The sequence below is a fragment of the Ovis canadensis genome, chromosome 14, assembly GCF_042477335.2.
Source record: "Ovis canadensis isolate MfBH-ARS-UI-01 breed Bighorn chromosome 14, ARS-UI_OviCan_v2, whole genome shotgun sequence".
Classification (NCBI taxonomy): domain Eukaryota; kingdom Metazoa; phylum Chordata; class Mammalia; order Artiodactyla; family Bovidae; genus Ovis; species Ovis canadensis.
Genome location: NC_091258.1, coordinates 66,565,494 through 66,592,386, shown reverse-complemented (window position 1 = coordinate 66,592,386; position 26,893 = coordinate 66,565,494). Strand labels below are relative to the sequence as shown.

The 26,893-nt window shown below is 52.0% G+C and overlaps 2 protein-coding genes across 19 annotated transcripts; one reads left to right on the top strand and one right to left on the bottom strand.

Annotated features, from left to right (window-relative positions):
* The first annotated feature begins 1,453 nt into the window (after window positions 1-1,453).
* On the top strand, window positions 1,454-5,657 carry PGLYRP1 (peptidoglycan recognition protein 1). Its single transcript, XM_069549246.1, has 3 exons — window positions 1,454-1,843; window positions 4,577-4,698; window positions 5,389-5,657. Exons 1-3 carry the CDS (start codon window positions 1,575-1,577, stop codon window positions 5,568-5,570), a joined length of 573 nt encoding a protein of 190 aa, XP_069405347.1. The 5' UTR covers window positions 1,454-1,574; the 3' UTR covers window positions 5,571-5,657.
* CCDC61 (coiled-coil domain containing 61) lies at window positions 4,414-26,673 on the bottom strand. Of its 18 annotated transcripts, none has more exons than XR_011248438.1 (15): window positions 26,499-26,673; window positions 18,231-18,389; window positions 17,899-17,981; window positions 14,922-15,079; window positions 14,185-14,346; window positions 9,401-9,611; window positions 9,240-9,322; window positions 8,368-8,537; window positions 8,174-8,249; window positions 7,746-7,885; window positions 7,593-7,671; window positions 7,360-7,417; window positions 6,641-6,719; window positions 6,254-6,554; window positions 4,414-5,110 (listed from the first exon to the last, which is right to left on the bottom strand). XR_011248438.1 is itself a non-coding variant. In XM_069549236.1 (15 exons), exons 3-15 carry the CDS (start codon window positions 18,376-18,378, stop codon window positions 6,430-6,432), a joined length of 1,545 nt encoding a protein of 514 aa, XP_069405337.1. In that variant the 5' UTR covers window positions 18,379-18,389; window positions 19,937-20,058; window positions 24,139-24,685; the 3' UTR covers window positions 6,215-6,429. The 18 variants fall into 18 exon arrangements, 12 of the variants coding, with proteins under 12 accessions (XP_069405337.1, XP_069405334.1, XP_069405336.1 ...); XR_011248439.1 differs by having other exon boundaries at window positions 6,254-6,527; XR_011248440.1 differs by having other exon boundaries at window positions 6,254-6,527; window positions 6,641-6,716.
* Between the last annotated feature and the right edge of the window lie 220 nt (window positions 26,674-26,893).

Sequence of the window (26,893 nt, the reverse complement as noted above, 5' to 3'; positions counted from 1 at the left end):
TCATTGGTGACCTCGGGTGGGTGGGGCTGGACAGAGGGGGACACAGCCAATTAATATTTGTGTCAATTCAACTTGTTACAGCTTGCATACATTATTTTTAATTTTTTCCCATTTATTTACTTTTGGTTGCACAGGGTCTTTTTGTTGCGAGCAGACTTTCTCCAGCAAAGGCTACTCTCTCGTTTCGCTGCGCAGGCTTCTCATTGCGGTGGCTTCTCTTGTTGCAGAGCCCGGGCTTTAGGCACGCGGGCTTCAGTAGTTGCGGCCCATGGGCTCTAGAGTGTGGGCTCAGAAGTTGTGGGAAGAGGGCTTAGCTGCCGCTCAGTATGCGGAATCCACCTGCACCAGGCATCAAACCTGTGTCTCCTGTATTGGCAGGTGACTTCTCAACCACAGGACCACCAGGGAAGTCCTTTAAAATTTTTTCATTACAGCATGGTTGATCTACAATGTTATGTTAGCACCTGCTATACAGCAAAGCGTAGCATATGTTATCTTGTAAAAACAAAAAAAGTAAATAATTAAAAAAAAATATATATATATATATATATATACCAAAGTAGAAGAAAAAGCAAAGCAGGCAGTCTTCCCTGAACTCAGCAAGTGCCTCTAGGAGGTACTGGGAGAGGCAACCTCCGCAGGGCAGAAGCCCCGGGGGAGTCTTCTGCCTCACCTGCGATCCCAAGCAGCTGAGTGGTGCTAGGTAACGGCTGTTCCTCTCTGGACCTCAGGATCCCTGCTGTGGAGCTTACCACCAAGGGAAGATCTGAGGTCGAATCCTGGTGAAGCTTATGTGGCACTCTGAGTCAGACATTTTCTAAGTGACCATCCCATGAATTAGATACTTTATAGGATCAGGCCCATTTTGCAGGTGGGAAAAACTGAGTCACAGAAAGGTTAGAGTCACTTGTGCACGTTCATACACTGGAATGTCACCAGATTCAAACACAGGCAGCCTGGCTCTGAATGAGGGTTCTGGACCACCAGGCTCTCCTATCTCCTATGTGTCAGCAAGGTGATCCGCCAGCTTCTGGCCTCAGTTTACTCAACTGTGAAATGGGCTTTCCATGGTGCATCTCTTCCGTTTGCTGCAAGGGTTAAATGGCATCGGGCTTAGGCCCAGGAGAAGCGTTTTCAAAAATGGGCGCCTGTGTTTCTTCAGTTCCTTGCAGGAAGAAGGGAGAAGAGGCCTCAGGGCCTCCCAGTTTTCTCTCCTCCCGGTTTTAAGCTCCTGCTGAGTTGTCCAATGCCCTACCGAGGGCAGAGACAAAGCAGGGAAGAGATCCAGACACTGGGTCTTCCAGAAACCACGGTTTCGCCCAGGGGCCTGTGTGCCTCTCCCCACCCCCGACTCCCAGCTGGATGAACAGGCTCCCCTCTCCCTACCCTGCCCAGACCTGACCATACCACATCCTGTTGGGCCCCCGCCAGAGTAGGAAGAGGAGTCCCTCCCAGGCGTGAGGCAAGACCTTCCCCGCATGGCTCCCTCCACCCCACTGCCCCCACCGAGTCCCCGCAGATAAAGGCCCAGGGCCGGCGGCGCGCCCTAGGCATCTCCCCCCGTCCTGCCTGCCATGTCTCGCCGCTGCGCGCTGCTCGCCTGGGCTCTCCTCGCCCTCTTGGGCCTCGGGGCGGCTCAAGACTGCGGCCCCATCGTGTCCCGCAGAGAGTGGAGGGCCCTGGCGTCCAAGTGCAGCCGGAGGCTAAGACAGCCCGTGCGCTACGTGGTGGTGTCGCACACGGCGGGCAGCGTCTGCAACACTCCGGCCTCGTGCCTCAGGCAGGCCCAAAACGTGCAGCACTACCACGTGCGGACGCTGGGCTGGTGCGACGTGGGCTACAAGTGAGTGCGCAGGGGGGCCGAGGCTGGAGCCGGGGATGCAGGGGAGAGGAGCGCGCGGGGGCGACGGGAGACCGCCGGGGGCCGACTCTGGAGCCGCCTGCCGGATGCCCGACGCAGCCTCTATGTTTCTCCCCGAGGGTCGCCGCTTAGGGCTGGGCGCGTGCAGGCAGTGCAGACGCGCAAGGGGGAGGGGAAGGGGCTGCAGCTCTGACCCCAGAGGAAGGGGCAGATTTTGCAGGTACACAGGAACAAGTCCTGTGCACTGGGTTCGCTTGGTAAAGTCTAGTGCCTGGTGAAGCCGGGGTTGGGCTTCCAGTCCCAGCTCCATTTACCGCTGGTTGAGCCCTGGGGCAGGCATTCCCCTCTCAGCTTCAGGGTCATCTCCGTCCTCTGCAAAGTCAACAGGGTCGTGGGCCACTGCATTGCTGAGCCGGCCAGTACTCCTTAGAACACTGCCTGGCGTGCAGCGGGAGCCCCTAGATCCATGGACTGTTCCTGTGTGCCAGGATGTGTGCCAGGGGCTAGGATGGGCACAGCCATGGACACAGAATCTAGCCCAAAGGGATTTAAAGGGCAGCAGGCAGCAACAGGTGAGGAACAAGGGAAGTCCACAAGATCAATTTAGACGGTGATGGAAGCGATGGAGAAAGGGAACAGAGGGATTGACGAGGGAGCCATAGGTCACAGGGTAGTGAGCTGGGGGTACCTCAAAGGTAAAGGCCAGGAGGCTGAGGGGAGGGGTCAGGGCTGGGGGACAGAGGTCAGGGTGGCTGGAGCTAGCCAGAAAGTGATAGCAAATGAGGAGGAAGAGGTCGGCAGGGGGCAGATGGCACAGGGTCTCGTGGGCTACAGGGAGGACCTCGGTTCTACTCTCAGACAGCAGCCGTGGGAGGGATGCCAGCCGGCTTGGGGTCCGAGAAACTCCCTCTGGCTGTGGTGTGAACAGATGGTTGGGGCTGAGGGCAGAAACAGGGGGCAGGGATTGGTTAGATCTGCCTCTGGGGCCCATGCCCGCAAGCTCCCTCTCCAGGGGACTAGGCTGGGGTCCCACGTCGGTTTTTGGGCCTCCGTAAGCACCAGAATCACCTTACTGGAAATGCAGACTCCCAGGCTCCATCCTGAGAGATGCTTCAATAGGGCTGGGGTGAGGCCAGGAAATCTAAGGACCTCCCTCGGAGAAATCGAGAAGCCTCCGAGAGTATCTCCAGCTCTTCCGGCTCCAGGTATTACAATCCAAAGGCCCCAACTTCAAAATTTCGTTTCCAGGAGTCAGGCGCTCTGATTCTGCGTGTTTCCCTAAAGGAATGACGTCCAGAGAGTTTGGCTTCCGGGGCCTCTGGTCTAAATCACTTTAGAGGAAACCTGACTGAAGTTTGTTTCTCCAATTTTAGGCTGCAGAGTCTGATCCCAATGTTTTGAATCTCCCTTCCTTGTCACATCTTCTTCGGAGCCTCAGTTTTTTCAGCTGTAAAATGGGGCTCCTGACCACCCACCCTGGTGGTGGTGTTTGAAGTTTAAATGAGATGCGTCCATTTAACACAGATACAGAGAGTACCTGTTGCTTGTGCCGGGGGCAGGGGCTGTGGCAGGGCCATGCCCAGCCCAGTCCTGGTGGTCACTGTGGTACTTCTAGTCTCTTCCATCCTTATTCTGAGAATCTAGTATTCCAAGGGGTGATGTCAGGACCCAATATTAGGAGTCCCCACATTCTGTGCATTCTTGACTACCTCGTGAGCCAGAGGGCTGAGGGGGCCAATCTCGGGTCTCCAGAAAGCCCATCTTCTGGTTAATACCCATGTGCTCAGATGCTCAGTCATGTCCGACTCTGCGACCCCTTGACTGTAGCCAGGCTCCTCTGTCCATGGGATTCTCCAGGCAAGAATACTGGAGTGGGTTGTCACGCCCTCCTCCAGGGAATCTACCCAACCCAAGGATCGAACCTGCATCTCTTATTATCTCCTGCATTGGCAGGCGGGTCCTTTACCCCAGAGCCACCTGGGAAGCCCAGCTACCTGGGCTTAATTCCAACGTGCCCAATCAAACTCGCTCAATCAAGGCATGCTGAATGATTGAGCCTGAAGGATCTGCTTCTAGGATTGGAAGCCTCAAGGAGACAGGTGCTGGGGCTCCAGGGTTTGTGTCTGGTTGCGGTGCCAACCCTCGAGTCCCTGATCCTGTCAATCAAGTGCATCCCAGCAGGGAAGAGGAAGCAGGAAGCAGGCTGAGGAGCTTCTCAGTAGAGTCCTGAGAACTCACTAGTCTCAGGACAGGACCTTGGGTAAATACTCTAAGTCAGCTTCCTCAGCATAAAGTGGGGATGACGGCAGTGTCAGAGAATTCCACGTGAGGAGTCAATGAATGAAGAGCTCAACCAATCCTCCAGGGAGGCGGGAGAGAGCTAGGAATCAGACCATGTGGACGGGAGTCACGGAGACCTGGGTGGAAATCCTGGCTCCCTGACCAGCTGTGTGACCTCGGGCAGGTGTTGCCACCTCTCTGAGTAGCTATGGGATGGGGGCAGTGGCAGCTCATGGGGTTAGGGATGCAAAAAGGTGCATCTAGAGCTGTGCTTGACAAATAGCAAGGGCCAGGGTCGTTGTTTTTATTGTGGAAGATTCGGGGATGAGGAGGGTTGTTGGGGAAATTGTGAGTGGTAGGGACAGGGGTGGGGTGAGCAGAGGAGGGAGAAGGAGTCCTCTCCCAGGAAGCCCTCCATCACTTTCCCACCCACAGTTTCCTGATCGGAGAAGATGGGCTCGTGTATGAGGGCCGGGGCTGGAACACCATAGGTGCCCACTCTGGGCCCACGTGGAACCCCATAGCCATCGGCATCTCCTTCATGGGCAACTATATGGGTAAGTGTCCAGCCGTCAGCGAGGTGGCTGACATGGGCTCTGGGGGATGGTACTTCATGGTGCGTCCTGGCTGGGAGGCTCTGCCACCTACAACCTCTGTGACCTGAGGCGCGATTCTGTTTCTCTGAGCCGAGTTTCCTCTTTTGGATAAAGTCCATTTCCAACCACACAGTTTCGGACGAGTTCATCTTTATAAAAGTTCTTCAGTCAGTCCATGAACTGGAGGGATAGGGTTAACCTGAGAAGTGCTTGGAGTGGATTGCCATGTCCTCCTCCAGGGGAATCTTCCCGACCCAGGGATTGAACCCGGGTCTCCTGCATTGCGGGCAGATTCTTCACCATTTGAGCCGCCAGGGAAGCCCCAGAAGTGCTTGATAAGTGGCAGCTACAGCTGTGGATCGGATGGGAAGGTCTGGGGGCAGAGGAGGGTGAATAAATGATCATCTTGATGGCTGACACTTGTGGAGGGCTTGCTCTATACATAGTCACTCATCTTAGTGTCCCCCAGCCCTGTGGGCAGGTGCTGTCACTGTCCCCTTTCACAGATGAGAAAACTGAGGCACAGAGAGCAGTGGCAGGCCGGGTTCTGGGCCTAAATGGGCCAGCTCGGAGTGCAAAAGCACAGCCCTACCCACAATCCCTCGGCCCTTGGAGGAAGCCCCAGCCTAACTCCTGCCTCTCCTCCCCCAGATCGGGCGCCCCCGGCCCGTGCTCTCAGGGCAGCTCAGAATCTGCTGGCTTGCGGCGCGGCTCGGGGATACCTGACTCCTAACTATGAGGTCAAAGGACACCGCGATGTGCAGCAGACGCTCTCTCCAGGGGACCAGCTCTATGATATCATCCAGCGGTGGCCACACTACCGCAGCGTGTGAGGGCCTGTCCGTCTTCTCACATCCCACCCATCCCAGCAGAAACCCCCCGCCTCCCCCTGCCCCAATAAAGGAGAAGCTCAAACTGTATTCCTGTGTCCTGACATATGCCTCTTCTCTCTCCCTCCCACAGACCTCAGCCACACACCCCTGCCCCACCCCAACACCTCCCAGCACTCTGACCTTGCTGGTGCTCAGAACCCAGAGGTCCCGACCCTGAACCGAGACCCCAGAGATCCCAGCTCGGAAGCAACATCACAGCTCAGAACCCGGAGGTCTCAGGTCAGAGCGCCGGGAATTAGCACCAAGTCCACTGAGACGTCACCACCAGCAGCTCAGGGGTCCTCACCTCCTAGACAGTGAGCCATGCTACAAGACACCCCCTCTCTACCTCACCACCGAAGACATTCAGTGCAGCATCTCTGCTTGGATCGCTGTGGGGATGAGCTGCTCACTCCCAACCCTCGGGTCCCCCCTCTTCATTGCTTTAGAAAGTGCGGGAGTCTTTCCTGAGCCTGTACCCCCATCTGCCTCCCAAGTCATAGCCAGAAATACACACAGGTCCCAGTTACACACCCTGCCATCCCAGCCACCAGATCTTCATTTCTCCCCACTCCACCCCAACCCTTCAGTCATAAACTGAGGGATCCCAAAGGCAAATATGTTTATTTACAAAACTCACTTACCCTCCCTCCCAGCATGCCATGCCTGCGGGAGAGGGTGGGATGGGGCCTCACACGCCTGAGACCCCCAAGCGCACCAGGAGGGGCGGGACCTGGGCGGGGCCAGGACACACCGGCCCCGCCCCCACGCCGAATCCAGCGGTGCGTGGGGTTGGAGGAGCGCCAGTCAGCATCCGAGGTCACGACCCCGTGTCCAGTCGGTTCATGTATTCCTGCAAGGCCTTCAGGCGGGCATCTATTTCGGCCATGTCAGCCGCCTGGTGGTCTGAGCTGTACTCTGTGAGAGCAGGCGTAGGTGTGGGGTCTGTAAGGGGCCCAAAATCCTGTCCTCGGTACCATCCCAGTGGGCTCTGGGGCAGGAGAGGGGGAGGTGTAGAGTCCCAGGCTCACCTTTGATGGGAACCCAGCCCCCCGAACTGGCCAGGCGTCTCTGATGGCGACCGCGTTCAAGGGGGGTGGACTTCTGCTGCTGGGGATGGCGGGAAAGGGGGTCAGGCACCCTCTATTCCCGCACCCCCCAAATCCCACCAGAACCAAAGGACCTCATAAAAATAAGGGGTGACACCTGCTGAGCACTTATGCAAAACAAGCTCCTTGTATCTTCACCAGAATCTTCTGAGGTGAATACTATTACTATTCCCACTTAGCTGATAAAGAAACTATTGATAGCTACAGAAGCTAAGTAACTCCCTGAATCACACAGGTTATAGCAAGCAGAGGCAGGTTTTAAGACCTGGCAATTTGAGGCCAGAGCCTTGCTGTTAATGGGCATCCCCTGCCCTCCCGGTGGGCTTCCCGTGTGACTCAGCGGTAAAGAACCCGCTGGCTAATGCAGGAGGTGAGAGTTCGATCCCTGAGTCGGGAAGATCCCCCTGCAGAAGCAAATGGCAACCCACTCCAGTATTCTTGCCTGGGAAATCCCATGGAGAGAAGAGCCTGGCGGGCTACAATCCATGGGGTCGCAAAGAGTCTGACATGACTGAGGGACTAAACAACAGCCACCCTCCACCGCACCGTCATTCTCCCCTCCAACCCAAAGGTCTCAAAACACTGCCTCCAGCGGAATTCCGAATCGCCCTTTACAACCCGACCCCAGGGAAGGCACTCACCGTATTGAACCCACTCCACGTGGTGGGGCTGGGCGGCTTCCCCCGGCGGCGGCGAACGCTGAGAGGAGGGAGTGATCAGGACCAATGGGAAAAGTCTGGGGCACCTCCCATCTCGCACTCTTCCTCGGTTTCAAGGCTCCAGCCTCCATCACCCAATCTCCCCTCAAAAGAGTGTTTCGAATCTCCCCAGACATCCGTTTGGAGGCGGTCTTTTCCCCCAGCCCAAGTTTTACCCTCTAGGGAGGGACTCAGAGAAATCCTCTAACTCGCTGCAGGAGCTGGCGGACGAGTAGCGGCTGCGGAAACTGTCCACTAGGGGGAGACGGAGAGTGTGAGCCTCCCTCACCGGCCACAGTCCCGCCCAGCCCGCCCGCCAGCTCAGTTACCCGAGGAGCTGCGGTTTCGGGACCGGTTAGCCGCGTCTCCTCGACCGGTCACCGCTGCCGGCGGCCGAGTCTGGCGAGACCAGGAGACGGATGGGCCGTCCCCGCTTCCTCCGCTGCCCAATCGGTTCCGCTGCTGCTGCCTGGGGAACGAGAAATGAGACGTCCACCTGTGCGCCCAGTCCCGGGAAAGGCATAGCTGCGCCCATGCGGGTCACAGCTAAATAGGAGAAAACCATGCGGAGACACAGACCACGAGGGGGTGTGAGAGACAAGCAAGGGGGAGAGGGGTGGCTGGCAATCAGGAGAGGAGATGGAGGTCGGGGAAGCAGGAGCAGGCGACAGGTGATGGAGATGGGAGAAAGGGCTGGATGCGGGCACGCTTCAGAGCGGCAGGGAAAGGGGCAAGTGAGGAGGAAACATGCTCTAACTTCATCTTGATCTCTCTCTGCTTCTTCTCCTTGGCTTTCACAAAGGCTGTCGGGTCGAAACGGGGCACGCGACCACCTAGGACCGGGTGGGGGTGGGGTGTGGAGAGAAGAGGAGGTTGGGGTTACCGGATCACGCCCCCACAGTGCTAGTCCCACACACCTCCTCCCACGGGCAGGGCAAGGCCGTCACGGACCTGTGGGCGAGGGCGAGGGGCGGGCAGGGCGGCCTCGACCCCGGCCCCCGCGGCCGCTCTCCCGGGATGAGGAGCGGGCGGCGCCACGGCCACGCGACGTGGAGCGCTCCCGGGACGTGGAAGCCCGATCTTCCCGCACCGAGGGCGGCACCACCGGCGGGGTCCGTCTCCTGGGAGCACAGACCCAACCCACTGTAAGTTTCCCACCGGTAACAACACTCTTCCCGGACTACACCATCTCCGAACCTTCAGTCCCAACCCCCACCCCACCCCGCCCCGCCGTCGACTCCTAACATTTGCATTCTTACACACGCCCCTCACAGACCTCTTTTCCCAAGCTTCACCCACTCAGAACCCCCCAACCACCTCCTTAAAAAAAAACCATCTGTCAGTTCCCTACATTCTAACACATCCTCTCAGTAGGCTCTTCTCCCAGAGGTCTCCCAAGCTCCATGGAAATCATTCCCAATTTTTCAACACGCACCCCAATACATGCCAGCAAACATTACCCGGATTCCAATCCGCTTAGCCACGCCCCCTCGCTCAACTAGCTCAACTAGCCCTCAGGCTCCGCCCCCTAGCTCCAGGTCTGGCCTTCCGAACGCCGCCTCAGGCCGGCCCATCTCTCTACAGACCCCGCCCATCGTTTTCAACTACTGACTCCTTCCCTAAGCCGCTGGCAGCCCATTAGGTCCCTGCCATCCCTCCATCCCCGCCCTCAGGCCCGACCAGTCCTCTCCAACCTATCTGGGTCCCGCCCCGCCGCCCAGGCTCCGCCCAGTCACCTGGGCTCCGCCCCGCCCATCTCGCCCTGGAGCCCACCCGCAGGCGGGTCCGCAGCGCCGAAGCCCCGCCCCGGGCGCGCCCCTCACCCCCTCTTGTACAGGGCCAGCTCGGTGTTCAACGCCTTCAGCCGCGCACGCAGGCTCCGCTCCGACGCCTTCACCTCTTCGAGCTGCACGGAGAGAAGAGGGGCGTGGAGGTCCAGACTGAAGCCAAAGTCCGGGCCCCGCCGGCCGCCCCGCCCCCTCACCTCCTTGGCCAGGCGGCGGCAATCCTGGCTTCGACGGCCGGACCCCCGGTGCCCGAGGCTGCGCTCCTGCCGCAGCTCCAGCTCCAGGCCGCGCACGAGCCCGCGCAGCGACTCGACCTCCTGGCGCGCCGCCCGCCCGGCCAGCGCCTCCTCGCGCAACCTGCCCAGCTGGGCCTCCAGCTCGCGCTTCTCAGACACCAAGCGCGACACCCTGGGAGGAGGAGGTAGAAGGTGAATGCCGGGGCCGGGTGAGGGGCACGGTCCCATACTCTGCCCTTCTCCACCCGGGTGGGCACGCACCGCTTGCGTTAGAGAAATGCAAATAAAAACCACCAAGAGATGCTGGGTTGACCCGACCTTTTAAGACAGGGATCCAGCTCTCAGCATCCACACCCACCAGTCCCAGCGTCACCTGCCACTAGACAGATACACAGCACCACGGAGGAAGGTGTCCCAGAAACCTGAATCTGATTAGCCTGTCGGTTTAACAACCACTTCACGGGAAATACAGGGGTCTAGTCAAGGCTATGGTTTTTCCAGTAGTCATGTATGGATGTGAGAAGTGGACTGTGAAGAAAGCTGAGCGCGGAAGAATTTATGCTTTTGAACGGTGGTGTTGGAGAAGACTCTTGAGAGTCCCTTGGACTGCAAGGAGATCCAACCAGTCCATTCTAAAGGAGATCAGTCCTGGGTGTTCATTGGAAGGACTGATGCTAAAGCTGAAACCCCAATACTTTGGCCACCTCATGTGAAGAGTTGACTCACTGGAAAAAGATTCTGATGCTGGGAGGGATTTGGGGGCAGAAGGAGAAGGGGACGACAAAGGATGAGATGGCTAGATGGCATCCCGGACTCGATGGACCTGAGTTTGAGTGAACTCCGGGAGTTGGTGATGGACAGGGAAGCCTGGCTTGCTGCAATTCATGGGGTCGCAAAGAGTCGGACACGACTGAACTGAACATGAATCACAGTGATAAAATCAACAAGATCCCTGGTGGTCCAGTGGTTAAGACTTTGCCCTTCCTTCCACTGCAGAGGGGAATGGGTTGGATCCCTGGTTGAGGAACTAAGATCCCACAAGCCATGTGGCAAAAAAAGAAAAGAAAAGAAAAGAAAATCCAGAATGTGGGAAACTGTATAAATAACCTGGCTTCTTCCACAAAGCAGCAGCATGAAAAAAGAAGGTAAAGGGGGCTGTAATAAATTAAGAGACTTAAGCAGCACATCAACAAATTGTAATGTGGGGCCATATTTGAATACTTATTCACACAAGCAAATTACAAAAAGACATTTGTACACCCAGGGTATCAGATGACATTAAGGTATTTTTGCTAGTTTTGCTGGATGTCATAACAGCGCTTATATTTGTTTGCTTTTATCAAAACTAACCTTATATGTTAAAAGATACATATTGAAATGTTTACAGAGGAGATCCAACATCTGGGATTTGCTTCTCAGAGGACAGGAAAGGGTGTAGATCAAATAAGATGGGCAAAATGTGTTAGATAACCCCTGAAGCTGGGGCACAAGTACCTGTGTTATACTACTACTTCTGTGCATGCGTGGAATTTTTCCTAAACGTTTTTTAAAAATCTGTGCCTCCCCTACACTCTCCAAGGAGCTTCTTCATTTGGTCCCTTCCAGCTGACTTCTCCCCTCCCCTCCTCTCCTCCCACCTCCCTCTCCCACGATGCTCTTTGCAAATGCAGTTCCCTCCTCCTAAACCGTCTCTCCTCCTCCTGGCAGGAATGGCTCCACTCATCCTCCAAACATCAAGTCCCCAGTGAAGACTGCCTGGCCCCCCACCCCAGCCAGGGGTGAGGTCAGGCCTCTCTAGTCTCTGCCCCCCGGCTCTCTGTACACTTCCTTCCCAACACCAATCACTGATCAGCCTGATTATCTGTTTTCTATCTGTATCCTTCCTCCAGCTCTCCAGTCAAACCCGGTGTTGGGATCCGGGTTTTGTGGCCAGGCTGACTGTACCCAACTCTATTCCAGTTCTTACAAGCTGTGTGACCTGGGGCAGTTTCACTTCATATCTCTGTGAAGTTGGATTATAATAATAACACCTACTGATGAGGTTGTAGGAATCTATAAACAGTGCTTAGACTGTGTCCAGCACTGAGTGATGGCTCAATAAACATCAAATAGGGCCGGGAAGTGTACGTGGCACACCGTAGGAACTCATTAAATGTTGGATGAGTGAATTAATGAATCTTGGCCTCTTTCCAAACTCCCAAACTTCAAGTTGGGAAGAGGAAGGTAAGAATTGCCTAGCTATGGCTCTCAGGGCAGAAGGCGCCATCTTGTGGCCATCCTGGGAAACACATGCACACACACCAGGAAGAATCACAGGGTTCTCCAGCCCAAGGAGCTCCCGCAGCTGAAAGCGGAGAGGTCTGGTCCTTCCTGAGCGCTGTCCTGCCGTGAGCGCAGTGGCCGAGGAAGGAAAAGGCGCTTGAGCTGATTGCTTGGATTCAAGGTTGAGCCTGGCCATATTACTTTACTGTGTACGGGACACATAATCTAACCTCTCTGGGCCTCAGTTTTCCTATATAAAATGACAGTAGTGCCTACTCTGGGAGGATTAAATGAATTAAATCATACAGCACTGAACAGAGTCCTTGGCACACAGTTAAATGCTCAATAAAGATTGCTGCTGCTGCTGCTAAGTCGCTTCAGTCATGTCTGACTCTTAGCGACCCCATGGACTGCAGCCCACCAGGCTCCTCCGCCCATGGGATCTTCCAGGCAAGAGTACTGGAGTGGGGTGCCATTGCCTTCTCTGCAATAAACATTAGATATTGGTATTATTATTAATACTACAAATAGTATTAGCCCTCCCCAATGTGTACCCAATAGGAAAAGGAGTACATCAAGGCTATATATTGTCACTCTGCTTATTTAACTTATATGCAGAGTACATCATGAGAAACGCTGGGCTGGAAGAAGCACAAGCTGGAATCAAGATTGCCAGGAGAAATATCAATAACCTCAGATATGCAGATGCTGCTGCTGCTAAGTTGCTTCAGTCGTGTCCGACTCTGTGCGACCCCATAGACGGCAGCCCACCAGGCTCCCCTGTCCCTGGGATTCTCCAGGCAAGAACACTGGAGTGGGTTGCCTTTTCCTTCTCCCCAATGCATGAAAGTGAAAAGTGAAAGTGAAGTCGCTCAGTTGTGTCCAACTCAGCGACCCCATGGACTGCGGCCCACCAGGCTCCTCTGTCCATGGGATTTTCCAGGCAAGAGTGCTGGAGTCGGGTGCCATTGCCTTCTCCCAGATATGCAGATGACACCAACCTTATGGCAGAAAGTGAAGAGGAACTAAAAGAGGAGAGGGAAAAAGTTGGCTTAAAGCTCAACATTCAGAAAACTAAGATCATGGCATCTGGTCCCATCACTTCATGGCAAATAGATGGGGAAACAGTGGAAACAGTGTCAGACTTTATTTTGGGGGGGGGGCTCCAAAATCACTGCAGATGGTGACTGCAGCCATGAAATTAAAAGACGCTTACTCCTTGGAAGAAAAGTTATGACCAACTTAGATAGCATATTGAAAAGCAGAGACATTACTTTGCCAACAAAGGTCCATCTAGTCAAGGCTCTGGTTTTTCCAGTGGTCATGTATGGGTGTGAGAGTTGGACTGTGAAGAAAGCTGAGTGCCAAAGAATTGATGCTTTTGAACTGTGGTGTTGGAGAAGACTCTTGAGAGTCCCTTGGACTGCAAGGAGATCCAGCCAGTCTATTCTAAAGGAGATCAGTCCTGGGTGTTCTTCAGAAGGAATGATGCTGAAGCTGAAACTCCAATACTTTGGCCACCTCATGTGAAGAGTTGACTCACTGGAAAAGACTCTGATGCTGGGAGGGATTGGGGGCAGAAGGAGAAGGGGACGACAGAGGATGAGATGGCTAGATGGCATCCCGGACTCGATGGACCTGAGTTTGAGTGAACTCCGGGAGTTGGTGATGGACAGGGAAGCCTGGCATGCTGCAATTCATGGGGTCGCAAAGAGTCAGACACGACTGAGCGACTGAACTGAATGTGTAGGACCCCCACCAGATGGAGACGAAGTCCCAAGCATACAGCAGGCACTCAGTAAGTATGCTAGGAGCCTTTGCTTTCCTCACTTCACTCTTTCAGTTCCCTTGTTTTCAAAACATTCCCACCTAGCACAAGGCCTTTGCACATGCTGTTCCCTCTGCCTAGAACACTCTTCCGCACCCCAAGAACCTACCAGGTTCCTGTTACAGCCTCCCAAAGCAGAGGCTCCCTTTCCTGTCTCACCCCATCTCTATTTGCAATATACTTAGGTGGGTATGTGATCAAAGTCTCTGCCCCCTGGGCTGGCACTACATCATGGACAGGGAAAGGTCAGCACAAAAGAGGCACTCGGTGTAGGTGGATTTAACTGAATAGAGCCCTGCCTCACACCCTGCCTTTGCACCTGCCTTGCCCTTTGCCTGGAACACCCCACCCTCGCCAGGCAGGGTCAGGTCTCCCTCTGCACTCCCTCATCCATGGTGAATCTTCTCTGCCTGCAGACATTGTCTCCCCCACTGGACTAGGAGCCCCAGGAGGAAAGAACCAGGACTGTCTCAGTCATTACTGTGTCCCCAGCACCATTAACCCACGGCGGCCACAAAGGAGGGGCTCAGAATAAATATTTGGGAAGTGAGGGAGGGCCAGCTTTCCAACACTGCTAAGCACTGGGTCCTGCGGTGCATGATGGGATGTGTCCCCTCCCCCAGCCCCCACTGCCCACCCCACCCCCAAGACTCACTGCTCCCGCAGGTGCCAGATCTCAGTTTCCCGGCCGTCCCGAGTGTCCTGGCCATCCAGCCCTCGAAGGCGGCTCAGCTCCTCCTTTAGTGAGCGAATGATGCCCTGCAGGACCACAGGGTCCGGCTTGCCCTGGTACGGGAGGGGCAGCGGGTAGTGAATCCTGAGAAGGATTAGAATCATGGCATCTCAGAGGCCAAGAATCCACCTGGGAAAGAACAGGTGACCATTTCTGGCCAAACACTACTACATGAAATTGGTTGAGAGTCTTCTGGGAACATTTTTGTTTCCCTGATGAAAACAGTAGGTACAATTAGCAACCACAGTTCTGTTCCATTTCCTTCTGCTTTGATACAGATGCAATGTCTGGAGGTCCGGCAGCTATTTTGTGACCATGAAGAGATAAGGATGAGGTCAAAAAGCCAATATGTCAAAGATGACAAAAGAAAAACAAAAAGAGAAGGAGCCTGAGTCCCTAATGAAGCTGTTGAGTAGCAGCCACCTACCTAGACATCTTGTTATGTGATAAACTATTGTTCAAGGCCCTGGCAATGGTTATCCTGATACTTGCAGCTAAACACAATACTAAATGACATAAACCTCAACACTGAAGATTCCAAAGGCAAGGCTTAAGCAATATCTCCACCTTGCCTTGGGTACCAGTAGTTCCTAAGTCCTAGCCACATCCTCTTCCATCTGACCACCAGCTACCAGCCTGGTGGGTACCCTTGCACCCACCTGTCAAACTCCACAGAGTAGATGAGGATCAGGTAGCGCTTGGAGTTGAGCTGGGCAGACCTCGAGGCCAAGGGGCCTGGGCGGCCCCCCATCTTTCGGTTCCGCAGGGACTCCAGATCTGTGTAGGTCAGCAGGTCAAGGGTGACCGACTCACTGCTCTGTTGGAGAGAATGGAGGAGTTGCCAAAAGACTCAACATGGCCACACCCAGAGCACACAACCCACACACCCAGGCCATGCCCTGATCATTCGCTGGGCTAGCTGAGCTTGCCTACCCAGCTGTGGTAGGCTGTGGGTCAAGATGGCCCTGTGGCGCAGGACATCATCAGAGGGACAAACTGGAAAGAACCACAACTCTCAGCCATAGGAGACAGCTTAGTGGTGTGACTTCCAAGTGTTGTCTGCATACCCCTGGGGGTCCCCAAGACCCTTTTAGGGGAGTACATGCAGTCAAAACAACTTGCGGAATAATACTAAGATGTCATCTGCCTTTTCTTGCTGTGCTGACGTGTGCACTGATGGTACAAAAGTCATGGTGGGTAAAACTGCTGGTGCCCGTTAGCAGAATTCAAGCCAGGGGCGTCGAATATACCAGCAACTGCTGTTTATTCCACTGCTGCCATACAGTCTCCACAGAGGGAAGGGAGGCAGGGAGAAACACACAAAGAAAGATAAACAAAAACAGAAAATGAAACCTAGGAATGTCCCCAGCGAACCTGCAAAACTTACTAACTTTCTTGAATCTTGACCCTTGAGTACACAGATGTTTAACTACTCCGTGTGACAAAACAGAAAGTCCACATTTGGCTGCATATCCAAGTATGACACTTTCTAAGAAAAGCACTTGTGGGGCTGAATTTGGAGCTACATTAGCCACTTTTTCATGGAACACTATTTTTACTTGAAAAGGTACTGACAGACAAAACTATGGTTATTTAGTCTTTGATGTTTGGCAAGCATTTTCTCAAAAATGAGCAAAGTGAGCCCGTCACTTGAAGAAAAACAGCTAACAGTATTTGTTGGCAACGATAAAATTCAACCTTTAAAGTGAAAATTCAAATTTTAGAAAACTTGCGCCTGCCACTGCGGGCTTGACAGCTTCTCAATGTTGAAAGATTTTTCCTGGCCAGATCAGTGAGGATATTAACAAATGTGACTTCCTGATCCTGTATAATGAAATGTGTCAGCCTCTGAAAGATCTGCACAATTCCATGAAGCAATATTTCCCAAATGACCAACTCGTGATGTTACAAGTGATATTACAAACCCATGATGTTACAAAATAGGTAAAAAGATACTTGCAAAGTACAAGATATGGCAATAGATTTTAATATGACAGAATAGGAAAAATTCATTGATATGGTCTCAGATTCCACATTGCAAGAAACCTTTCAGAAACTACCATGTATCCGATTTTAATATGTGAGCAGAATTATCTGAAAAAACTATTAAAGGACTCCCTTTGCCGGCTACATATCCCCCTGAGAAGGATTTTTTTTTTTTTGCATGTACATCATAGCAGACTGAAGAAGCACATGAGGACCTAGCAGTTATCTATAAGCTAGACATTAAAGAGATTTGCAGTAATGTTTTTTAAAAAACTACATTTCTTTCTAAATAATTTTGGTTTTGAGACTGCTATTTATAAAAATATTACTTAGGTCAATAACAGGTTTGTTACTGTTATCTTTAAATGAGTTCATAAATATCTTTATATTTTTCTCAGTTTTAATTTATGACATGGCAACCAAATACTGCTAGATGAAACAGGCATAAACAAAAGCTCTTTGGTATCCTCGGTAATTTTTAAGCAGATAAAACAGTCCTGAGACCAAAAAGTTTGAGAATCTCTGGGTTAAATAAATCATGTGCATGGGTACACTTGAATGCTAAGCAACCACTAACAAGGATGACAAACTCAAAAGTTACAATAATAATAAAAACAGACCACACCTGTTTAGTGCTTATTGTGAGTCAGGCACTATTCTAAGCTTTTTACATATAACGCATTTAGCCTGCATAACACTCTGAAAAGGGGACTATCATCCCCACATTACAGATGGGAAAACTAAGACATGGAGGGAAAGTAATTGGCCCCGGGCACCCAAACAGTAAGTGGTAGCGATGAGTCTGACTTTTAGCATCCATAATCTTGGCCACTATGCTATACTGCCTACAGACACCAAAATGTTAACAGTCTAAGGTGGAGGATAGAAAGGGAATTAAGACTCTCACTTTCTAAGTCACACACATTAGTATCATCACAATTTTATGGGTGTAATTTTATCCATAATCAGAGAAATAATGCAGTTCACAGTTTTCAAACGATGTCTGAATAGTATCTACCTTGCAACCTGCTTCTTTTTTTCCTATTAATACTTTCACCTACTTGACATATATTTTTTTCCAACTGTCTGTCTAGTGGGAGCACTAGAATGTCAGGTTCGTGAGGGCAGATTTTGTTGTCTCTTTTGTTCAGTATTGTACTCCCAGTGCCTGGCACACAACAGATTCCCAGTAGATGAAATGATTAGCTACATCCACTGATATGACTAAATTTTTTATGAAATACTGTTGGATCTTTTTTAAAGGTTACAGAATACCTTGGGAAATTTATCAACTCTGTAAAATTAGAGATCTGCAAATATACACACCACACACGTTCACAAGTGAATAAAGAAATGGAGAGATGGCTGGAGTGATTTTCATCAAAATACTAACAAAATATTACCAGGAGTGGATGAGGAATGCAGTGATTTTTACTTTCTTCTCTACATTTCTCTGTGACTTGAATTATCTCCATGAGAATCACTGTCATCACAATTACAATGAGAATATGCCATGTACATTTGGGAAAGAAGAAAAGACAGCCCTATTTCCTCAATGAAAGAGAAGTAGAAGGTCTTGCATACATCAGACGGGCATCTACCCTCCCGGGGACCCAGAGGACAAAAACCTCCCCCAACCCTGGCCCCTACCTGGGTGAGGGCCGACTCCAGCATGTTACAGAAGATGCTGAACTGTTTGAAGTTCCCTGTCTTGTGAGTCAAATCTTCGATGACTAGGTAGAGAGAAAAGTCCTTCCTGAGCTCTGACCACTTGCCCAGCCCAAGGGCAATGCACCCAAGCTTTCCACCTTTCCCCAACACCAGTGCCTCTGGCCTGAGGGATGAGTCCTACACCCTCCCCACCTTAGAGAGCTCTGGTCAGCTAGAAGGGGCAAGTGGGCAGGATCCAGACCGGCCTCATCTTCTGGGAGACACTGACTCTGGGGAAGGACAGGCAAGCCCACCCAGGCAGGCACACTCACAGTTGGCATCGAACTCGCCCCGCCACTGGTCGGCCGTCATCCGGTCCTCTACCTCCAGCTCCAGCACCTGCCCAGACACCATCACCCGCACGGCATGCTCCACGCCCCGGAAGACATAGTCCACCTGCAGGCCAGCTGGCTGGTCCATGGCCAGTGACCCTGGAGAGGCAGATGAGACAGAGACCCAGAGGGGCTGAGAGCCCAGGCTCAGGAGCTGGAAGGCCAGAATCCTGGTCCCACCATGCACCACCTTAGGAAGAGACTCTGCCTCTCTGTGCTCCAGTTTCCTCATCTGGAAAATGGGTACAGAAACAGCACCTACCTCATAGAGCTGTCATGAGGATTAAATTGAACAATACACATAAAGGCCCTGGGAACTGTGTTCTGCACATTATTATGCCTAATATATGCTGATTAATAGAATATATGATTTCCAATAAGAGAATCACGATTAACACTATTATTAATTTATTAATCCTTATATGCATTATATATTTTTTACTTATTCATTTATCCAAACATTTGTGAAGAAAAGTCAAGCTGGAAAGAGAGATGGAGCATTGAGATCAGGCTGGCAGAGATTTTAAATAGGGGGTCAAGGGCAGGTCTTCTGTGGAGGTGACATTTGGGCAGAGAATTGAAGGAGGTCAGGGAACAAACCATGTGGCTACCTCTAAGGAGAGTGGCCCAAGTCAAGAGGAGAGCCAGTGCAAGGCTAACAGATTCTCCATGGGACACCTGAAGCATTTACACTGAGTTAATCATTGATCTTCTTCATTAGTCCATTGCAAGTATAAGTACTTTCTCTTAGCCAACAGGACTACTACTCACTGTTAGTGCTAGAGAAGCTGGAGGAGGGGGTCAGGCCTCCATCCTCACCCTGAGTTCTAGGGAGTCATTCAGAATGCCAGCCCCGGGCTGCCTGGGTTCATAACCAGGTTCAGCTCTGGGCGTGTACACGGGTGAGAAACTTAACCTCTCCTGGAGCCAGATTCCTTACCTTTAAAGCACGTGCCCTGCCATACAGAGTGAATTAAGTCAGAAAGAGAAAAACAAATATCGTATATTAACACATATATATGGCATCTAGAAAAATGGTAAGGATTTGGAACCATTTGATATGGAATGGAACCTACCTGCAGGGCAGCAATACAGATGCAGATGTAGGAAATGGTCTTAAAGACACAGGCAGGGGGAAGGAGAGAGTGGGAAGAATTGGGAGAGTAGCACTGATATATATACACTCTAACTCGTAAAATAGATATAGCAAGGGAGCTCAGCTTGGTGCTCTGTGATGACCTAGAGGGGTGGGGTGGAGGGTGGGTGCGAGGGAGGCTCAAGATGAGGGGATATATGTACATTTATAGCTGATTCACATTGTACAGCAGAAACTAACACAACATTGTAAAGCAATGGTACTCCAGTTTAAAAATAAAAAAATAAAGCACATGCTATCCTGGGTGCTGGGGATATGATGAGAAACCAGATTCTATCCCTACCCTCAAGAGGGTGGCAATAGTTAGAGGCGTAAAAATGTCAAGAAGAGGAGAAAGAGGATGCTAGGGGGTGGGGTTGCTCTTTTTTAGCTAAGGGGGCCAAGGAAGGGCCACCCCTTCCCCACTGAGCAGAGGCCTGGAGGGAAGAGAGGACACAGGTGAATATCTGGGGAATAGGCTCCATGTAGAGGGAACAGCCAGTGTTCTTGCCTGGAGAATCCTAGGGATGGGGTCGCATAGAGTTGGACACGACTGAAGTGACTTAGCAGCAGCGGCAGCAGCAGAGGGAACAGCCAGGCAAAGGTTCCAAGGTGGGATGTTCCTAGTTTGTTCTGAAAACAGCAAGGAGGTCAGCATGAGGGAGGGAGAGGGGAAAGCGAGGAGATCAGAGATGTAACGGGCCAGATGATGTTCCTGCAGGCCTTTGTAAGCCCATAGGAGGATAACAGCATTCATCTCCTTGGATTGGAGTAAAGATTAAATGAATTAGTCATGTAAAAATCCTCAGCAAAATTGAGCCACGTGTGACACACACCAAGCATTCAATACGTATCGGCATCATCACTTTTTTTTTTTACTGAAATGCAATTGATGGGCATTATGTCAGTTTCAGGTCCACGACATGGTGACTTGACATCTGCACACATGGTGGAATGATCACCATGGTAAGTCGAGGAAACATCTGTGCCTGTACAAAGTTACTTCAATATTATTGACTATATGATGTGGCTTGCTTTATAACTGGAGGTTTGTACCTCTTAATCCTCTTCATCTCTTTCATCCCCACACCTGACCATCATTATTCTTGTTATTACTACTTTGCTGTTGTTTCTGAGCTTGAAAGGGACTAGAAAGACAAGGCAAGCCCATTCTCTCCCCAGTGTACCGATGGGGAAACTGTGGCTCCACGAGAAAAAGAGCTCTGTCCAGAGTCCCACAGGTGCTCCAAAGACAGGGCTATCAACAGCTGCCCCCCCACCCAGCTCGCAGGGACCCCTCCTGTGCTTAACTCCCTTCTATTTAGTCCTCATACTTTCCCCAGTTTAGTCCTTCCTGAAGTCTGATATTAGAAAATTTAATATTTTGAGAAAAAGACGAGCCCTGGGAATTCGCTGCTTGTCCAGTGGTTAGGACTCCTTGCTTTCACTGCAGAGGGCCTGGGTTCAATCCCTGGTTGGGGAACTAAGATCCTGCAAGCCATGCACAGCGCAGCCAAAAACTAAATAAATAAAATTAAGTGCCACTATTTTTAAAAAAAAGAGCCCTGAATCTCTTAGGTCAGTGATTTTTAATCATTTTAGAGTCCGAGAGCCTTTGCAAATCTAATGAGATCTCTGAAGAATCCCCAGATAAATGAATAGATCCAAAACCTTTGCCAAGTAATTTCAGGGCCTCCCAGAATACCACTCCTGAAGCCCATCCACAGATCCCCTTTCTTAAAGGCCCAAGGACAATTGCCTGAGCCCCAGACATCCTGAGAGGCTTCTCTGACCGTAGGTCCAGGCTCTTAACCTTATTTGGGGAAGGCGTCTCTGGTGTTTTGGAGGCGCTGATGAAATCTGGAGATCACTTTCCCTCGGAAAATTCACACTCTCACAACTGTACTTTCATTCTCTGGAGTTTTAGAAATGGGGGTTAATAATTCCTGACCTACTGGCAAACAAACAGCTACACATTTCAACATATTCCTCATTCCCTGGCCCTCAATACGGGTGCCAGGCAGCGCTGGCCCCGCCCCACCGGGTGTTCTAAACCCCGCCCACCCACTCTGCCCCGCCCACGCCGCAAGCCAATCAGCGGCCGCGCCGACCGGGTTACCAAGGAGTCAAAGACAGCGGCGGAACACCTGATGAACCACACAGCCTAACCGCCCCTAATTCACCAACCTACTAGTGGTACCTGATCTGGGAGACAGAGGAAGAAGAGGGCCTGCCCCACCCCATTCCGGCTGCTAACCCGGCCCCGCCCTCCTCCTTACCCACTCCCGCACAAAAGCCCCCCATTCATAGCCCTTCACCCTTCAGTTGATAACAGGGACTTTCTCATCCAATTGTCCTGATGACACACCCGCCGACCTCAGTCCCCAGATATTAAGCCCCTGAATATTTTGCCGAATTCAATCCTCTCCTCACACCTGCCTCCCTCACCTGCACAAACTGTACTCGCTCCCCTTCCTCCATTCCCTCTTCTAGACAGAATAACCTCCACACTCCCCAGCCAGTTCGACTCTCCCCCTCCTGACCCCAGCTCCCCAACACTCATTCCCTATATTCTGGCCACTACCCCCCTCTCCCAGTCCCCCATGTTCTACTGAGGCTCCCCCTACATTCTACTTGAATTTTGTCCCCCCTACGCTGTTCCGTCTGGATTCTGTCCGCATATCGGCCCAACGTTCTACTCCACACACATCCCATTTTTCAGCCTGTATTCCATAACCCTCGTATTTCATCTGGATTCCGTTCCCTCTCAAAATTCTATGCAAACTCCCTCTCTCTCCTGCCCCCCACATTTTCCATTTATCTTCCCTTGATCACCACGCCGGACCCTGCGATCCTCCAGACCCTGAGCCCCTTCTCCCTCCTTCACGCCTGACCCCACCCCCACTGTCCTTCTACCTGCATCCCCCATCCGTGCTCTGTGACAGCCGACCACTGGCCCATCCTGGTTGCTGGTTTTGTTCCAGTACCAAGTCTCTCCTAGCTTCTCTCCGCCTCAGCTTCCTGACACGTTCCCCCTCCCCAACCCAGCGGGGATGCCTTGCCTTTGAGGCACCGCCCCCCACCCCACCCCCGTCAACCCGTGACGTCAGAACCTCCACTTCGTGCACTAAGTGTGGGCTCTCCAGCGCCCCACTCTGGGCCACACACCTAACCCCGTTTCTCTGGCCTCATGACACCATGGTTTTAGTGCATGAGTGCACGCGCGCGCGCGCACACACACACACACGCACTCATTTTCCAACTCCCAGCCCTCCCATCTTTCACTAAAGTGACCCACCTGTGCATTTTCAATGTTGCATTACCATCCCAGCTCCTCTTCCCAAACTGTGTTCCCTGGATATTTCAGATTTCACAGCTGTCACCCCAGGACTGACCAGAGCTGACAATCCTCTACGCTGGGCTCCCCCAAAACAAATCCACATCACCACCTCCCACACCAGACATGGGTAAATCCCTGCCCCTGGCAGTCCCCACCCCTGATGATTGTTTCCCCACTATCTGCCACACCCAGAGCTCAGCCAGTCATGACCTAGTGCACACACGCATGCACATGTGCACGCGCGCGCGCACACACACACACAAACACACGGCCTGGCCTAAGTAACTCCTCCTAGCCCCATTCCAAGCTCACGGCCCCTGCCCCCCACCATCACATGGGTGAATTAGGGCTGAACAGATCCCCCTCTCCCTTATCCCTGCACTCCAAAATACAGACCAAAGCCTTCCACACTATCCCCTTGGAATGTATAGACCCCAAAACCCTTTAAGACACCCCACCATCCAGACCTCCACACTGAAGCCCATCACCACCCTTTGGGGTATCAGACTCTCCCTCCCCTACCATCCCTCAAATGCATTTTGCCTTAGATAAGCACCATGCCCACTTAACCAATGATTCACCGTTAGTTCCACTCTCTGGTAGGTACTGTAACCATCCCCCATTTTACAGAATATGAAACTGAGACTTGCCTGGAATCCTGCAATGAGGGACCGGCACATTCACCCTCTACTCATTCCTCAGCAGCCTTCCCTCACTACCTTCCAGTTCCTCCCCTAACCCTCTGCTCCTTTCCCTCCCAGAACAAATCCAAATGGGGCCTCACACCTTAAGCCCAGTACACAATATAAGTTGGGGACCCCAGCGTTCAGATCCTAACCCGCAGTGTGACCCCAGGCAAGGCATTTAGCCTCTCCCAACCTCTCCCCATTAGTAAAGCAGAGATAATAAGAACTCCCGCCTCACATAGGATTATTGTGGGAACTGAATTAGTCAGTATATATAAGATGCTTCAAATAGTGCCTGGCATTTGGTCAGCTGTTACCATCTGTACAACTAGCTGATAAGTTGGTAAACCATATGCCCATGAAGGCATAGCCATTTTGACCATTCTTGTATCTTCAGCTCCCCGAGCCTGGCACAGATCAGCAGCTGCTTGTGAATTCATGCTCGATACCAGGAGACAGGGTTCAAGGCACTGGAGATACAGGCAAGGTCTTCTCCTCTCAGCTCACTCCTCTGTCATCTTCCAGGTCTCAGCTCCAGTGTCCCCTCCTACAGGAAGCCCTCCCTGACTCCCAAGCTGGGTAAGGACTGCCTCAATCACTTCAGGGTTCCCAACACTGGCCAGCACCAGGCAAACTACAAAACGGGAGTTGAATGATGAAGAGTTCCACCCAGAGCTCTGAACTGACCTGTTTCTCAAAGTAAGGGCTGCAGACCTTCAGTTTCAACACAGGAGTTGGTGACAAGGCAGCATTCTGGGCCTGGTCCCAAAGCTAGAGGCAGAATCTCTGGAGGTGGGCCCAGGAATCTGCATTTCCTACAAGCTTCCCCAGCACAAACTAGAGCTGAGATCTTCTGCTCCTGGCCACCACATTCTGCCCAGTTTATGACCCCATCTAGACCCCAACACACAACCCAATACCCTCCCAAAGATTAACGATCCTGTCCTGTATCACAGGGAGACCTCTCAAGAAATGTAATGGTGAAACAGTACAAGTAACACCTTTAAGTATTATGCATGTTTCCAGCTGCTGAGTTCTAGATCCACCTGGAGCCCACTCTAATGAGGGACATCGAAGCAGCCCAGTGGATATAAACAAACACGGATCTACGTCAAGTAGTGGTGAGTGTTATGAAAAAAAATAAAGCCAGAGGGTGACAGGAGCTATTTAGGTTTGGGTTGTCAGTGAGAGCCTGGGGGAATTCAGTGCAGACAGAGAGGACAGCAAGTACATTTCCCAAGCGGAGATTTTATTGCTATGTTTGACCGACAGCAAACAGGTTGGGGCAACTGAAGCAGGATGAACAAGCGGGATTGGTGGGATTTGAGAGCATGGAGGAGGGGGAGCTGGATCAGGTGGGGCCTCCCAGGCTTGGCAAAGACTTTTACTGCATGAGATGGGAGCCATGGGAGGGTTATGAACAGCGGAGCAACATGATCTGACTTTTGAACTAACTTGACCATGGGGTCAAGGGTAGAGTCAGGGAAGTCAGTGAGAAGGCCACTGCAACAGACCAGGTAAGAACAGGTGATGGCTTAGGCCAGAATGTAGCAAAGGAGGTGGTGAGATGTGACTGGATTCTGGATGTGGTGTTTTTCTCTTTTTTTAAGCTATGCCACGCGACATGTGGGATTTTAGTTTCCCAACCGGGGATCAAACCGGCACCCACTACATTGGAAGCGCAGAGTCTTAACATTGAACCACCAGGGAAGTCCCATGTGTTCTGAAGGTTGATCCATGAGATTTGCTGACTGACGGACAGTACGTGGGTGAGAGAACAGGAAGGAGTGAAGGCCGACTCCAAGGTTTCTGTCCTGAATACCTGGAAGGGTGGAACTGTCATCAACTAGGTTTGGAGGCTGAAGGAGAAAACTTCAAGTTTAGTTTGGGACATGTTTTTGAAGTCTGTGTGTCAGCTGGACTTCCAAGTAGAGAAGAGCCAGCCACTGCACATATGAGCCTTGAGTTCAGGGTAGAGACTCCAAATGGAGATAGACACACTTAGAAACATCATTGCATAAAGAGTATATGAAACCAAGCAGAGAAGGCAATGGCACCCCACTCCAGTACTCTTGCCTGGAAAATCCCATGGACGGAGGAGCCTGGTAGGCTACAGTCCATAGGGTCGGGAAGAGTCGGACAGACTGAGCAACTTCACTTTCACTTTTCACCTTCATGCATTGGAGAAGGAAATGGCAACCCACTCCAGTGTTCTTGCCTGGAGAATCTCAGGGACAGGGGAGCCTGGTGGGCTGTCGTCTATGGGGTCGCACAGAGTCGGACACGACTGAAGCGACTTAGCAGCAGCAGCATATGAAACCAAGAGACTGGGTAAGGCCACCAGGTGAATGATATAGCCAGAGAAGAGAGAAGGTCATTCTACTGGTGATGAAGCTGAGGCACAGAGGGTTAAACAACTCATCCAGTGGCAAGGCCAACGTTCAAACTCAAGCAACCCAATGCCAGAGCCCACACTCTTAACCACCCGTGGCGTTATTAAGAAGCCTGAGTTAATTCACGTGCAACATTTGGTAGGTGCCTGTCACACAGCCCTCGGTAAACATTACGTGTATCACAAGCCTTCATAAGTCGTCAAAACACACTCTCATCGCTGGAGTCTTCACTCATTCCTTCCCACAATATTGTTCTTCACCTGCCCTCCACCCAAATCAAAGCTTGTTAACTGATGGCAGGGACCTCCACCACTCCACATCGCGCTGTAATAACCCTCTGTCTTAAAACCTCCCATTAAATTGCAAGTCTGTCCTACAAGGGCATTTCTACGTTTCACCATCTGCTGTATCCTACTTTACACACTTTCCCCTTTCAAGAGCCTCATGCGAAACAAAAAACACCCCCCGACTCACATACTACCCTCTGTCTCACAACCTCTCACGAAAGCGCCTACCCGTGTTAAAGGCAACCCCTCCCGATTCTCACACTACTAGGTCAGATGCCTGCTCAGCCCATTCTCCCCCCAGAGCACCCCCTCGCCCCCAGGATCGCTTCCCCCGACCCGCGAACCAGCAGCCCTAGCCGTCTCTCACCTTCTACCGGGACTCCCCTCCTCGCGAGCGGTTCAACTGCCGAACCTCCAACCCCGCCTCAGGATCCGGCCTTCTCGCTGCTGATTGGTTCTGGCTTACTCACAGCCAAGTTCTCATTAGTCAAAACAGACGCCCGTCACTTCAGCCCCCTCCAGAGCTTGCAATTGGTCAACTCGGAAGAGAAGTTCCTAAATGTGTCGGGTCGTCAGTCTCCTCTCCAATCACTATTGGCTGGAAACTACTGCCAATCATAAAAAGAAGGTTGTTCCTCGGAGAGGGAGGAAATCCCGGAAGTAGCTCTTTGACTCCGCCCACAACCTCCTGCGGCAGAGCAGACCACGCCCATATGGGGCGGGGCGGGGCGGGAAAGTTTCCGACGCGCATGCGCAGAGGGA

What these genes read in the sequence shown, in the direction of transcription:
- PGLYRP1 (XM_069549246.1), top strand. Translation starts at nt 1,575, where the DNA reads ATGTCTCGCCGCTGCGCGCTGCTCGCCTGGGCTCTCCTCGCCCTCTTG. An exon ending in TGGTGCGACGTGGGCTACAA is followed by an intron (nt 1,844 to 4,576) that starts GTGAGTGCGCAG and finishes TCCCACCCACAG; the next exon opens with TTTCCTGATCGGAGAAGATG. An exon ending in CTTCATGGGCAACTATATGG is followed by an intron (nt 4,699 to 5,388) that starts GTAAGTGTCCAG and finishes CTCCTCCCCCAG; the next exon opens with ATCGGGCGCCCCCGGCCCGT.
- CCDC61 (XM_069549233.1), bottom strand. Translation starts at nt 18,378, where the DNA reads ATGGACCAGCCAGCTGGCCTGCAGGTGGACTATGTCTTCCGGGGCGTG. An exon ending in CTGGCCCTGTACAAGAGGGG is followed by an intron (nt 8,538 to 9,239) that starts GTGAGGGGCGCG and finishes CTGTGCTCCCAG; the next exon opens with GAGACGGACCCCGCCGGTGG. An exon ending in TCTGAGTCCCTCCCTAGAGG is followed by an intron (nt 7,418 to 7,592) that starts GTAAAACTTGGG and finishes CCCTCCTCTCAG; the next exon opens with CGTTCGCCGCCGCCGGGGGA.